Genomic DNA, 15,528 nt, shown 5'->3' with positions numbered 1-15,528 from the left:
ATCTTTATATATTATGTTATAAAATATTGTATCGTTGAGTCTCCCACAACACAAGTCTAGAACTTACTCGGGGGCTAGCTCAATCTGTGGGATTTGTCCTAATATTTAATTAAAACATTTTGAACAATTAGTCAAAGCCATCGGTTCTCACCTGAAGCCCAGCGTCAGAGACGTCAGTAGCCCCGAGGTCCAACGCCCTCAGTCGCGAACATCCCCTGGCTACAGCCTCCACACCATCATCCCCTAAAGCCCCGCACCCCCTAGCATTTAAATAACGCAGCTTGTAACATCGCCGCGCTAGAGTTCTTATTCCCGAGTCTGATACCTGAAAAATAATGATTTTCCAGTAAGAGGAAGAAGAAGGTTTGCCCAGCAGTGGGACACATCAATAGTATAATAAAAAAAAATACAATTAAGTGTTTTTCATTAATTAAAGTTTTAGATTTGAGCTTGGAATAGTATATTACCACCAGTAAAAAAAGTTGAAAACAAAAACAATGTCGCCTCTCTGACTATTATAAAACGAGAAACAGTAAGCCAAATTGTACCCCAATTCAGGCAACCCAAAATAAAATTCGCAAAATACTAAGGTCAGCTGTTTTCTTTCTTTACTGAAGGTGTTTACACTATCACCCCGTGTAGACTACAGAAGGGTTGCAAATACCAACCTTATTTTCAACTTGCAAATACCTATCAGGAATATTTACACCCTTTAATAATTCGAAGTCCTTGTGTGAAAATCACAAATATTTGGGCCCTTCTTTTTAGCAACGTTGTCAATTATTGGTATTTAACGGTTATGCAAAATGGTAAATGAGTTTTTTTACTGTATTTTACTTTTGACATAAGCTTTTAATAGAGATCTTTTAGGCTTGTTGTAGTCAACGTGCCAGCCAAACCTGAGTACACTTAGCTACAGAAATGTATGTCAATTCTGACCCTAACTTGGCTGCTTCGTTAAACCGAAATCCGGTACAGTCAAAACATTAAAAAATAAACAAATGATAGTTACAAACCTGAGTACACTTAGCCACAGAAAGGTATCGCAATGCTGGACCCAACTTGGCCAGTTCGTATAAGCCAAAGTCCGTGACCCCGGTACAGTCGGATACACTAAGTTCTTTCAACGCGCAGTACGATGGGATCCATCTCACGCCTGCATCTGAAACAATATTTTGAAATGAGTTTAAAGTGAAAAGTTTCAGTCAAAGTAGACTATGAATCCCGCATCTCAGATTTTGCCACACGCTGTGTGAGCTGACTAGATTCAATTAACGACTTTTGCTATAAGTACACTATTGCTGAACAGTTCGTTAAACTTTGTTCCGTGGCGGATTCGACTAACGTTGCTGGATTTTCATTGCCCTAAATAAAACACGTACAATCGGCGATAGTGTGTAACCATAATGTTTTACAACTGGCGGATCGAAAGAACTACAAAGTGCTTTCTAAGATATATGGAAGATTAACTTATTAGAGTTACAATTAACGGTTAAACTGTGAATTCTCAAGTCAAGAATAAACCACAACAAAACAAAACATAAGTTTAGATCTCACAGAATAAATTACGAAACATACAGAAAAAGAATAAAATAAAGAGAGTTAGTCAATCTATTCAACAAGAAATTATTTAGTTTCACCCACCTCGGTGTCTGTCTGTAATTAAATCGTGCAAGTTAAATTTCACCACATTATGCTGGTCCTACAAAGTTGAAAATTTGCCCGTTGCTTCGGTTTCATTGATATTAATTGCTATAAAACGCATGACCTGATGGTGCACCTAGAATCAGCTCCCATCACGTGGGAACTCTTCAACAATTTACTGTATGAACATTTATGTTTGTTATTCGTTGAATGCAAGATCTGTCTGATGACAATAAAACATTGTGGCTGAAAATAATTTAGATTTTTTTTTTTGTAAAAATCTTGTAATCCAATTTACAGAATACCGACTAACAGTCAAATATACTTACCTAGAAGTTAATGTAACTTTAACTAATTCCCGTACGCTGATATTATCTTCAGTTTGGGACATTCCTATAAACTGGAAGAAGCGAGTCCAATATCTATTTATTTTGCAGTTCAGTGGGATCATATGTCAAAGGTTTGACCATTATGAACTAATTAATTCGAATTCCCAATTGCTTCAATTAAATCGGAAGAATTATTGAAATATAGGGAACAGAAGCGAACAATTGGAATATTGCCTATACTAGATACCTATCCTAACTAATATTATATATGCGAAAGTAAGTTTGTTTAATTATTACCTGTTCACGCTCTATATATTCAACCAATCTTCTTGAAGTTTGCATATGTATTTGAAGTGTGGAGAAGGACATAGGGTACCTTTCATCCCGGAAAAATAATTGTTCCTGTGGGAAATTTACGCGGGCTAAGCCACGGAGCAAAAAGATAATATGTACATATTTATTGATTACTTGGAATTCAATCAAGAAACATAAAGTTTATCTAAAATAGTAACAATAATAACGTTTATTTTCTCATCACAAGATTATAGAAATTAGACCATCGCGGGCCACTTTTCATGTCAAATGGATTGTGAAACATTAAGTATCAACGCTACAAACTACAAGCATTTCGTAACGACCACAGCTGTTAAGTAACAATACTAAGTTATTAATTGTGTTATAATTGAACCTTGCATGATATATTTACAAATAGAGATAAAGATATCGTGTCAGGAGAAACGAAGTAAATAAATGCGAAAATTTTCCTAAGCAAATGTTTATAGTTTCCTACTTTCTTCCATTAAAACCTTAATGCGTCTAGCCTTCATTTCCCACGGCTAAATAGTGCAGTTAAATCTAGTTCCAGCTATTAAATATCAATAAGAGACTATTAATACCTAGTAGTCTATTACGTAGAATTTGCTCTAACAGTTTATTAATCGGGTAATGTAGGACATTTCGTGTTGTGTACTTGCTTTATTGAAAATTTCTCTTGCATAGTTACGAGGGAAAATTTATTCGTGCAGTAATAGTAATATTCATTGATCATGTATATAATTAGAAACGTACAAGATCTCTAAGATATAAAAACTATGTAAAGAATTTTCTAAAGTTAAAATAATGAATTTAAACATTTTACTAATGGCGTCCGGAACCGCTATGTGCTAGCACCACCATCACATTTTTATCGATATCATTTATTAATTTTTTTAGAGAAACCTACAAATTTATATTAACAAAAGGATTTTATTATGAAGAATCGTAGTTTTCCCTTACAGAATGTAATCACAGTTTACTACACGGATTTTGGTGACCACTGTTTTCGATTTAGCAAACAGTGTCCAATAAAAACGGCATTACGAGTATTTCTAATAAACTCCTTTATTTAGAATAGCATTTTTTTAAAGATTGTTCCTTTAGTTTATGCTAATAAATAAAATAAATTGATCAAAATGTGACGAACGCGTTAATCTGTGCGTATTTTTGTTCATTAATTTTATTCTGTTGCAATCCGTCGCTAATTCTGTGAGATCTAAAACCTATATGTTATTTATTTGCGGTTTGGTTTATAGAGTCCGATATAAACTAAGAAAAATACCGGACGTAAACCAATTTATCGAGATATACAGAGCGAGTGTGTAAACGCAAACCATGTAAAACTTAAAACCTTAACTTATATAGTAATATAGTGCCACATACAACACAACATTAAACAGTTTACCTTTAATGGCATGTTGTATAATCCGGGACTGAACCTTGATTAGTTGAGATGATGACCATGTTAAGAAATGATAGATATTCTAGTTTTATATTTAAAAAACACTATTTATTATTTGTTGCGAAAGGAGAAATGTGTATGAATGATATGACTGCTAATTTCGGACTGACTTAAATGAATTTTACCTAGTTGGCTAGTTTGCGTAATAATGAAAATGCTGATTGCGATGTACGGATCCCGTACACATTTAATGTTACAGTTAACTAACTAAACTATACTCTTACCTGTGACTAGAGTACACCTCCGCAAGTACAAGTACTGCAGAGAAGGACATGTGTGCAGCAACGCGCATAGACCCGCGTCACTGACTGACCCACAATCCGTGAGCTCTATGTATTCCACTGGTGGTTTCCTGGCCATCAGACGGGTTTCCAGCCACGCCCATTCTGGCCAGTCCACGTTTGGGCAACCTGGAATTGAGGTGTTAGAATGAGTGTTACAAGATCGATTTCTATGAATCGTTTGCAATACATGTAAGCCATAAGAACTTCTGGTAACATAAATTCTATTAGTGTATGGTTCTGCCGTAGAATATGTTCAAGACCATATTCTCACCTGATGTCACGATCTCGACTTAGGGCCTAGGCAGCTGATAGATAAGAATAGCATTTATTTATTTATTTCTGCACACAACAGTTTACAACTTATACATTCTTATGGTAAAAAAAAGGATCAACAGTGTACAAAGCTGGTTGTAAGACCAAAAGTGGGTACACACAGCATGATGAAGATTATTATTCCAACAAGAAAACACGAGTCTGACAGTAAATATATAGTAATGATAATAAAGCGTCAGAAGATGTGAAAATTTAATGCAATAAATTAAAAATGCCAAAAGAATTGTGTGAAACTAACAGATTAGCAAGCGAACTTTGTTTATGAAATTATTTAGGGTTAAGAAATATATGTCATGTATACGATCCAAATCATGAGCTTGGTAGGTACAAAATATTGTACTCGCGACACATTCTAATTATTCCAACCGACTGTCTTGCAAACCCCATTTATTTTTTTTTTGTTTTTGAAACATAGAAAAACGTATTTGATTTGATATTCCCATATAAGAAAAACAGCAACCTGAAGGAACCTCGTGACCTAAAACAGGGTAAGGGCTACGCTCCAGACCTTTGAATAGCTAATAAACATGTAACGATGTACGTGAGGTCAGTTTATTTCACTGTGGTTAAAATAGTGAGAGTGCAGATGGTCATTTATGTATATTTACAAAAAAAAAATAAAATGTAAAAAATTAGGTAAACAATTGATTTGTTTCTTGAAATCTTTTATTAAATATCCGCCTATAAATATTTTGTTCTTTACGAGATATACATAATTTAATGCTTGTATGGATCGACACGTAAGAACACATTATCTATAAGTATTATTATAAAGAGATAAGCGATTGTGAGTTTGTACGTTTGAGGCGGGATTTCAAAAATTCTTTCACAATTAGTAGGTACATTATCCACGATTACTATAGGCTATATTTGATCTTAACATTCCAACGGGTGCGAAGCCCTGGGCGACATCGCAAAACCTCCTAAAGAACTACTTTTCGTGATTCGGAGTTTTTTGTATATATATATAAATACAATCTTTTGCCATTCTACACATCTTAATTCTATGTAATAGCTAAACAATCGAGACAGTACAGTAGCGTTATGTAGCGAAATCGAACATAGAGTTAACGTTTTACAGAAATGACATTTAAAGTAAAAAAAGGAAATTTTTGTATTTATTACGTTTATACAAAAGTTATAGAATACAAGATGTTAGTCTGTATGTACCTTTTGCACCTTTGGAAGGTTATGCGTTAGATACCAGTAACCCTGTGAACTCTTTGTTTATAATCAAGATTAGTCATCAAAATACACTGATTCTTCCACTCTCAAAAGTCCGATGTGGAAAAAGTACCTAATCTTTTCAGTTTTCCTTCCCTTCTCTCTTTAATTTCTCTCCTTTGTCCAATATTTATACTCCTTTACCCAGAATAAGTTGCCATTCAAAATAGAGCACGCAGTTCAATCGTAAAGTTTTTTCTTATTGGATACAAGCCAATGAAAGCGCAATAAAATGCACAAATATATCGTTCGAAGGGTCTGTCACGATAAAAGAATAACGTTGAATGTAGGTACCTCCTAGAGTAAAGAATTTGTGTATTTATTACTTTATAACCCAGTCGCAGGTGTGTTTGTTGACACTAGTCAAAAAGAGAAATAAAACCAGTGAAGTCAACAGCACATCAAGTTACTCTAAGATCTTTCTGCTGCGGTAATAGAGGTGATTTTGAAATTTGGGTAGGTTGATGTTTGGTCGACTGTACTATATAACTTCTTATGATTTTTTTTTTCAATTTGGACCGGAGGTCTTGTCGATTTTATTAAATGAAACGATAGTTATGAACCGAAGTATTCCAGGTTCGAATCCTACTTTTGTCACCTCTCTTTATCGCCAACAAATTTATTGTATGTGTTTCTTTCCACATAATATCATTCTCAAAACTTAAGTATATTTAGTTTAGTTTTTATATTTAGTTACTTATTATTAATATTTCTGTAGTAAAACTTTTCGTGCTAATGTTACCTGAAACCAGTCAGTTACCTGTTGGCAGTGAGTTTCGCAGTTATCTTAAGTTCAAGTATCGTTTACTGTGATAACAAACTGTAGACAAAGTTTACTTTCAATCAATTCCTGTTTATCTACCATCTGTTTCATAATGGCGAATTAAGTAAGTACATAAAATAATTTGTTGCAACACGTATAAGCGGTTTCCGACATAAAATATGACCACTTCATGTAATGTCCCTTAGGCACCTAATTATAATTCTTTTTTTTTTGTTATTTGTAGTGGATAGCATGCTCCTCTTTATGTATTTATATGTCCATACGTATATTCGGTAAAACATGTAGGTTTAATTAATTTTAACATCAATTTGAATATTTGTACTCATGTTTTTGGCAAAAAAATTTTTCTTTCTTTATTTCTAGGCGACAAATTTATATCTAACCATCTGCGACCGACTGAAGCGGTGGTGGTGTAATGGAGGATTAAGACTGCCTGTGGATCGAAAGTTCTCAGGTTCGTATCCTACTCGTGCCATATGGGTTTGTATACCAATCTGACTCTTATAGGTGTATAGTAGTTTTCATAGACATAATTATAGTAAGTGGTAACTTACTTCCGGTGAAGGAAAACATCGTGAGGAAACCTGCACACTGGTGGACAGTTTAGTTCACTAGTATGTATGCGACTACCTGCCAGTAGATGGCGGTAAATAGTCGTAAAAGTCATGCAGATGCCTTTAGGCGACTTGATTAAAAACTGATACCAGTGTTAGCAATAACACACTCGATAATAATGATGACGCGACTGACTCACCCAGGTCTAGGGATATGATAAATGTTAAAGCCAGGTCTACTCTAAGATATACACGTTACAGCTTTGTATAACTAACGAAGATCGGCTGCACTTAGGTCTAGCCGAAATAATAAAGGCTAAATCTCAGTCTAGCCAAACATAAGCAGGCTGAGGCCGGTTGCATTTATGTCTAGACGATTAAACTTAGTTGTGCAGCACGCGAGGTTGCGTTTGTTTATCCATCAAAAATCGAGTCTTTTATTACCTACTGTCTACAGAGACTAGAACAGCATTTGATCTAAAATGGTAACAATGATAATGAACAAATTCAAGCGCCTAAGTTACCTGTAAGATCAATATGCCTCAAGTCTACCAGGTCGGTGATGAGTGGCGTTAGCGATCTCGCGTCCATACTACTGGATCCAGTCACGGCCAAGTGTGTCAGATTACGGAATATTGAAGACAATAGCTGTGCTCCAGGCGACGTCACCTGGAAAAATGATGAATGTATCAATACCATCGTGGTAAACAACCTCACGTATTACAAAATGACTGTGTGACGGTCTTTCTGTTTGAACGGAATTAACTCGAGAACTACAGGGTGGTTTGGAACCGTTTTCACTAATAGATTGTGTGATTTCTTAGGATATTTTAATTATATTAAATTGTACAATAATGGTTTTATCCGAAGCTGAGTCGCTAGTAGTATACAAGTGGGTTAGTTGCGCAACAGGCAGTATAGTCGAGGTAAAGCTCTGAAAACCGACTGATGATGCCTGTTCTATAATAACACGTGTTAAGATAGTCGATTTTGTTAACATTGTGATAATAATATGCCAAGAATGCACTCAGATTTAAAAAAATATATAATAAAAATAAAACATGAAAATATCGTATCAAAAATGTGTAGATACGTATTAGTACGTAATACATATAGCCAGCAACATGACAACCTAGCTACCATTGCAATTTCTCCTCTATTACCATGTCTTGAAGGTCCTTGCAGATATAATATGCGGTAGACTTACTATCTTAAAAAGTTACCTCCATCAATTAATCCAATGTGCATAAATTCCATTGCATATCAGTTGATGCGAATAGAAACAGCCTCGATAAATTTTATCTCGCGACATTGGATTTGTCGACAGATGGGATAAGATGCTGAGATCTTTAATGGTTTCAATGAACAGGTGTATTTTCACACGACCGAAATAGCTGTTGCTAGGATGTCGTACGAGGCGACTAAAGCACACGTAGCCTAGTCAGCTGACAGGCAACTATAGCATTACAGAAAAAGGTTGACGTCAGACAGACGGCCGGTTGAAAAATCTCAAGCGAATCTTTAAAATTTTATTTTTATTTATGCTTCGCATCGTCACAGCTCAGAATCGGGAACTCGCGGAGATGAGTGAGAGACAGCTGTCGCTAAATCTGGCGCCGCATCAGCTGCTAACAAGACTGCCCCACCATATAGAAATGCAAACAGAAAGAGACACCCAAATTCGTCACCGTCATCTACATAGCCTACTTATGGGGACTCTCCAAGAGCTGTGCGCCCGCGCACCGCGCCGCAATATCCAAGGGCCCCTAGAACCAAACCCAAATCCTCTCAGTATGTGTTAAAAATAAATACAAAAACAAATGACTCACAACACAACTCTTAGACCGCCACTCCCTGACAGCGCTGACGCAGGGTCCCGCTCGCGCGCCCGCGCACCGCGCCGCGATCTCCAAGGGGCCGGACGCGCGCACCCGCCGCCAGATCTCGGGCCGTGCCGTTAGCCGGCTGGTGAGCCGGGCCCATCTCCGGCAGACGCGCGACATGCGGCAGAGGTCTGTTACCTGGAAAAGAAATATGACCTAAAACATTTAACAGCAATAGTACAAATAATGAATGCATTCACTTGAATCACGCTAATCGGAAATGTAGGTATAGCAAGATTTAAATCATGTAAAAATAGGTTACAAATGTAATGCCTAAAAGTAGATCTAGTTTATACCCTTGCCTATTACCTTTGACGAGAAAATAAAGTTTGTAACATAGATTACTATTGTATATTGGTTTACATGTCTTATATACCTAAAGATCTTGGGTTTTGCTATAATATACTTATTTTTTAAACCCACATGTAAAAAGTTCAGTTGAATTTAGGTATTCACGAGCTTATATAAAGAAAACATTATACGTCGACACCATATAGGTACCATTGTTACACCCTGATGGATGAATTTTGTTCGACGTTTGATGTGATTGATTGGCAAAAACATTGAAACAATATTTGTATGAAATACATTAAGGGTGGGTTGTACCGTCAAATTTGACATTAGCTTTAACGTGCACAGAAAAACGCAACGTAGGTACGCCATTTTGTCTCAACGTCAGCGGCGCGCGCTGGTTAATAAACGTCAAATTTGACGGTGCGACTCACCCTAAGGTGATAAACTGTACGAATAACTGATTAATCAATGCAGAAACATTTACAAGACGTATGGTTCCCGCCCTAGAATAAGACCACTCCACATTTTCTCGTGGATGAGAGACGAGACAACCAAGTTATGAAAATCCTTGATAGATTCATAAGTTGACAGCCGTTCAAAAGTTGTTATTTAATTTGTCTAACAAATAAACTTGCATTGATTAAATTTGATTAAATATAACTACTTCAAAAAAGGAAGGATTATATACATTATATTCACAAAGATGCCAATAATCCCTGCAGTTCTTTGCCTTGTGGCAACGTGCCCAGAAGGTTGGCAGCATCTTGTTGCTCATAGTAAAACGTAAACCAAAATTGAAAGAAAACATTATTATTACTAAGAAATTAGTGAATAGACCACGAATAGAATTGACGTCTGAAAAGGATGAATAGGGTTCGCGAAAATTACCGGCTCACGAAAATGATTGTCCGCGTGAGTGGCCAAGGTCGGGATTTTTACCGAAAATAACTATTTTTCACCCCTTTTAATTTGGTTTGAGAGCACGTTTTATTCCATCACTGTGACTGTGTATATTATTTGATCTATTTATGGTCTAATAATGAGTTTATTCTCCAAAAACTGCTGTTTTTGGAGCTATAAACTCATTATTAGACCGTACAGTCGACCGCATTAAACACCAACTGGCTTTTTAAGTAGGTTTTAAACACCAACTTTCATCTTACTGGATGAAAACAACTTCAAAAAAAGGAATGTGAAAAAAGAACACAAATTTCCGAGTTTCTATACCAAGTTTTATAAGATTTTTATGGGAGAGAATTTATATGGGCGAGCAAAAATATTTTGTCACTAGCGGCCCGTGTCGACGTCACTCGGGTAAAATCATAATCAATTTTACACCTCAACCTTCCTCAGCAATCCCTATATATTGGTGAAAACTGTACAAAAATTTGTACAGTTTTCACCAATATATGTAGTTTTTGATTTTATGGCGTTCATACAGACAGACAAACGCGACAGTGAACTTATAATATGTAAGGCTAATTTTTCGCTATTTATTTCTTTTGATACCTACTCTCTACCTAATCCGTTATTCTATCTTGCTATATATTTTTTGTAGTATTTAAAAACCTTCCTGAATTACAAGAGAGATTAAAAGATTGACAAGAGTTAACTAACCTTTTAAATAAAATACAATAACACGTCCACGTAAAATTTTGCTCACACTGTAACCCACAAAGTAACATACGACATCAATAATAAAGTACATTTTCCTATACAGTTAACAGCAGTTCAATTTGTACAAATCATTGCAAATTCACGTTTGTTGTAGACACAGAGAGTCCCATACAGAGTGGCGAAGCCGAACAAAAAAATCAACTGAAATTAAACCGTTGAAAGTCGAGTCACGGAGGAAAAATATTTATTTTATAAAATTAATTCTTTCATATTAAAAAAAGGGTCGTATAAAAATGAAAAAAGTAAACACAATTAAATTGAAGCATCGGCCATATTAAAATAAATCGCTTTAGAGTTTCCGGCAAGAATTTATTATGACGGGTACAGAAGCTTAGAACTCAATGGAGTACACATTGCTTTAGTTACATAAATATGCATATATATATATATGCTTATAATCCAAGCATGAAACTTTGATTAGGTTACATATGATACATTTTTAACTGAAGTTCACAAGTTTTTAAGCGAATAAACTTCAAAAGTTGGTAATTGTGAAATAATTAAAATCTGTTCAAAAACGAAAAATGCATGAACAAGTTCATTTATTATCTTTGTCAAAACAATGTGTGTGTGCAAACAAACTCGTGTGTGAAATTGAGAAAGCATTGGTAAACCACTCTATTAATAATGGCAAGAAAGTTTTATGTCTGTGTTTCATTCCAAGACTCTCAGCCATGAGGAAATATGACTATGGAAAGAAGAGGTATACATAGTCCAGAAATAAGCAGATTACAAACATTGGTGAAAGTTTTTGCCCATCGACCACGAAGTCCTTATGAAGCCGCAAGTTTGGTGAAGAATCTTATTGAAGATTGATATCAGAAAATACAGATTTGCCAGCTCGACCGTGTGAGGAACTCGCGTATTTGCAGCGGCCTTCGTGTGAATGTCATTGCAACTCCAGGAGCACCGTCTTAGCAAATTACATAAGGAACAAATGTTAAGCTCTGCCGCTTACGCCTGGCCTTGACAGAACGGACAAACCCAAAGTGCTTGCTTACCGAAGACCGCAAGTAATGGAGGAAGAAAAGTAGGAAAGCGAATCGGCGCTCTTTGATTCTCTTACCTCTAAATAAGACAGTATTTTTAGCCACAAGGCATCGCTGAGAGTATTGTCTCGTCTTCTTCTCGGTGGACCGCAGTCAGCTAAGGTGTGGTAGCCCTGGTCTAGACTCAGCTCGCTCAGATCCGCGGCCAGGGAGATGGCAGGCTCGGGGGGCGGGGGGGGCCTCCGCCGCGCGCCCCCGCACACCCCCGGCCCTGAGCAGCTCCCACTGGACATCGTGTCCAGGACCTGAAATAGAAAAAAGTTTATTTTTCATGTCTTTATACTCCCTCGCTTGCTTCTGGTGTTATTTGCGTGAGTGTCGATTGCTATATCCTTTACTTTATATATCTGATATACCTTATCAAACTGCCCTTTACACATGTTCATTAAAATAATATTGTAAATTAGGAATATATTTGTTTCGCAACCGCCTTAACCAACAATTCAAAACAGAAAAATGTATCTCATCCCGGTATATTATTTCTCGGTATACTAACGAATTTCAAGAATTGAAAATTTATATTCCTGCGAAATCTCCAGTCGGGTACAATTAGCAGCGTACCGACCTCATCCATAGAAATTCGTCTTTATTACTACCACATAGAGGTCAACACGGGGTTACTTGACATGAAATTGTCTGTTGAATTTCTGAAGTCGTATAATCAGACCACAGGTGGCACTGTACGTCACCCCACCCCAGGCCAGCTTTCAAAATAACCTGTAATTGACCAACTACTTTACTTCACTCCAAAAGTAATTTATTTAAATTTTATACTCAGTTGCGAATAATTTAAAGCTTAACTGGAATTAAAATTATTACTTTTAGCTCTGCAACTTCAAATAAAGAGGCATTTACTTCGTCTATCTTAACACTAATGGGCACATATAAATTACAATTATCTTGAGCAATCATTTACATACAAAAAGACGCGTTCGGTCCACATACACGGTTGTAAAGCTGTCTTAATACCGATATATTATTCTGGTTCACATTGGTCGAGCGGGCAAGTTCTACATACATAACATGCTTTACAAAATCGAGTAATTTATTTAGTAGAGGAACTAAATTGTGCAGTGGTTAGCACACTGGACCTCTGATAGTGAGTTGCTCCCGGTTGTATTTGCAGTCGGCAAAATACATCAATCCTCACTGGGCACGCCTTCCTTATCCATAAGGAAGGTCTGTACCATATCAATGAGGACGTTTCAATGGCTGTGATGATGATAATTTGACATAGGTATTTTCTAGTTGATAGTTTTATCTTCTGGATCCTTTCTGCAAAAGCCAGTCCATGTTTCCAGTATAGACCAGAAAAATATATCTTCAAGTTTTATCTAGAATTCTTTATCGTCTTCTGTCCTACGTGACCTGCTGCTGGGAATATGAAGTCATAAATATAGATTAAGCTATACTACACAGTATTTTTGCTTGGAGATCTTATCTTATTGAAATTCAAAATTCTTTATTATTCGCGATTCGTGTGTCGTTTTAAAGTAAATTAGAAAAGATATGACAAAACTCGCCCAATGTGCCACACTTAAAGATGGCACTAAAGCTGTCTCACAGCCGAAGCATAATGAATGTGCCATTTATATACCATGGATATCGGGTTTGACGTTAGGGTGGAACACCAGTCCACCATGACACTTTATGATACCAACATGACCATTTCTTTTGAATCCCGCACTTCTGTATTTTCGATTCGATTAAAAATCTAATCATGCTAGCGAGGCGTCGTTTTTATATAAATAACATTATTAATCATAGATAAAAATCTATATGTAAATTGGAAATGTACTGATGTAAAATTGAAGTGATACGTACCACAATTATTCGCAACTAAAAATTGTTTTCAAGGTATACGAATGATTTCAAACGCACTGTCTGAAAAAATTCTCATATTTTCGTTAGAAGATTTTATTATTTAGTTCAATCAATCAATTCATTTATTTTCATAAAAATGTAGATACACAAAGTTGAAATCATAATATTATATAATCCTTATACATTTTACCTCTTGCGAAGGTATGCAAAATTACATTAAATAAAATAGTTAAAATACATAGTTATTATTTATAAAGCATTATAAAAAAAATTCGAAAACATATCATTTACTTATTACACAGTTATTTTAAACGATAATTAATGTTAATAACGCATCAAAACTTAAATGTCTGTGAAACTAGACAATGATATGATATCGCAGGAAATATTATATTATATATCGGTATTCCACATTAGGAGAAATCTTAAATGGTAAAGGTCTCAAAATGTAGAGAGTATAGAAGTTTGGCCGTTGATTTCGTTTCGTCGATTCACTCGGCTCCGCCAATCATCCCGTGTAATATCAATACGCATAAAAACAGTGCTTCAATACGGCCTATTTAAATATAGTTTTTGTATGTAACTTCAAAATGGCGTACAAGGTTGACCATGGGTTAGTGTAAATTTCTCTGCGGGTAAACTGACATTGTGCCATCATATGCTATTTTCTATGTTTGGCATCGGTATATTCTTTATTCATTTTAACTAATTACGTTAAATGTGTACAAAGATTCGGCTACTTCGTCTTCAAATTATCGGATGGTTATCAAGCGTACTCACTTTATAATGAAACGATTATAAAAATATTTTTTCTAAAAGCAAGAAACTGCTGGCCTTTCGGAATAACCACTGCTGAGAAGAAATGGCGAAAGAAACAGTGTTGATCACTATAATGCCAGAAGGGCTTACCATTATTGTTTCTTACATCTTTTTTCTATTATAACAAAGTACATGGTTGAAAAAAAAAAACAAAATACACAAAAAATAACATGTTATCCCTAAGTTACTCTTCTATACCTCCATATTCCACAGCATAGCAGCTTATCGATCGAATGTCGTATTAAGCATCTGTTCTGTCTATAATGATGCTTTCTCCTCGATCGAATCTATCTCTCAGACTATGTCTAAAGACTGATTGACGTATTTACATACGAAAGTAGGCTGGGATCCGGGCTTTATTCACATCAAAATAGGTACAGTTTTCTCCTAATGTGAAAACATCCACAGTTTCAGATTTTAGTAGTATTTATTTCGACATCTTTCCAAATTGACGTTTATTAAAATATTTATCTGCGGTTTTGGGTGTATTGTACCCGTTTCTGTGATGGACACAACATATGACCCGCGGAACAAGCTTAGTTCTTGGTGTGGGTCGTTAAACTATGATATAAAACTAGACTTTGATGTTCGTTTTGTCTGTCTCTGTGCCAAATGTCATCGAAAACAATCCAGTAGTTTTTGAGTAAAAAAAAGGAATAAAATAAAAATACAAATATTACAAATGTTGGCTCAGTTTCTTTTTCAGTTATTGTATGTTTTCATGGGAGCTCGTATCGCATCACACATTTTTTTCATATTATTCGGACCTCCTCATCTATCTGTGACCATCTGTTCTGCCATGCCATGCTTCCTATATCCGTTTCTATCCATTTTCAAAAGTTATCTATAACCATAATATATATTTTAATTAATTTTGCCAAAAAAATACTTGAAATAAAGTTCACTGGTATTTCCAAAGCGCCTAATTGAGGAGAAAACACTCAACGCAGCATTTTCTACAGCATATATATTATTGCGATTTAACAGTCTTTCATCTCTCTCTTTCCTTTATTTTTCTTCTCCACTTCGCAGGCCTTTTGCATCTTGTTTATA

At 35.7% G+C, this 15,528-nt stretch overlaps 1 protein-coding gene across 1 annotated transcript in view; it reads right to left on the bottom strand.

Moving 5' to 3' along the window:
- The window catches only part of LOC128678031 (F-box/LRR-repeat protein 7-like), a 49,186-nt gene that overhangs the window by 3,718 nt on the left and 29,940 nt on the right, over window positions 1-15,528 (bottom strand). Inside the window, exons 2-7 of the mRNA XM_053759263.2 lie at window positions 11,850-12,077; window positions 8,759-8,950; window positions 7,454-7,598; window positions 3,975-4,160; window positions 1,017-1,162; window positions 152-325 (exon numbers count right to left, since the gene is read on the bottom strand). Coding sequence (XP_053615238.1) covers window positions 152-325; window positions 1,017-1,162; window positions 3,975-4,160; window positions 7,454-7,598; window positions 8,759-8,950; window positions 11,850-12,065 — 1,059 coding nt within the window. The 5' untranslated portion in view covers window positions 12,066-12,077. The remainder of the gene's footprint in view (window positions 1-151; window positions 326-1,016; window positions 1,163-3,974; window positions 4,161-7,453; window positions 7,599-8,758; window positions 8,951-11,849; window positions 12,078-15,528) is intronic.

This window comes from Plodia interpunctella, chromosome 19 (assembly GCF_027563975.2).
Source record: "Plodia interpunctella isolate USDA-ARS_2022_Savannah chromosome 19, ilPloInte3.2, whole genome shotgun sequence".
Taxonomy (NCBI): domain Eukaryota; kingdom Metazoa; phylum Arthropoda; class Insecta; order Lepidoptera; family Pyralidae; genus Plodia; species Plodia interpunctella.
Note: the sequence above shows the minus strand (reverse complement) of the source record. Positions and strands in the feature narration are given on the sequence as shown.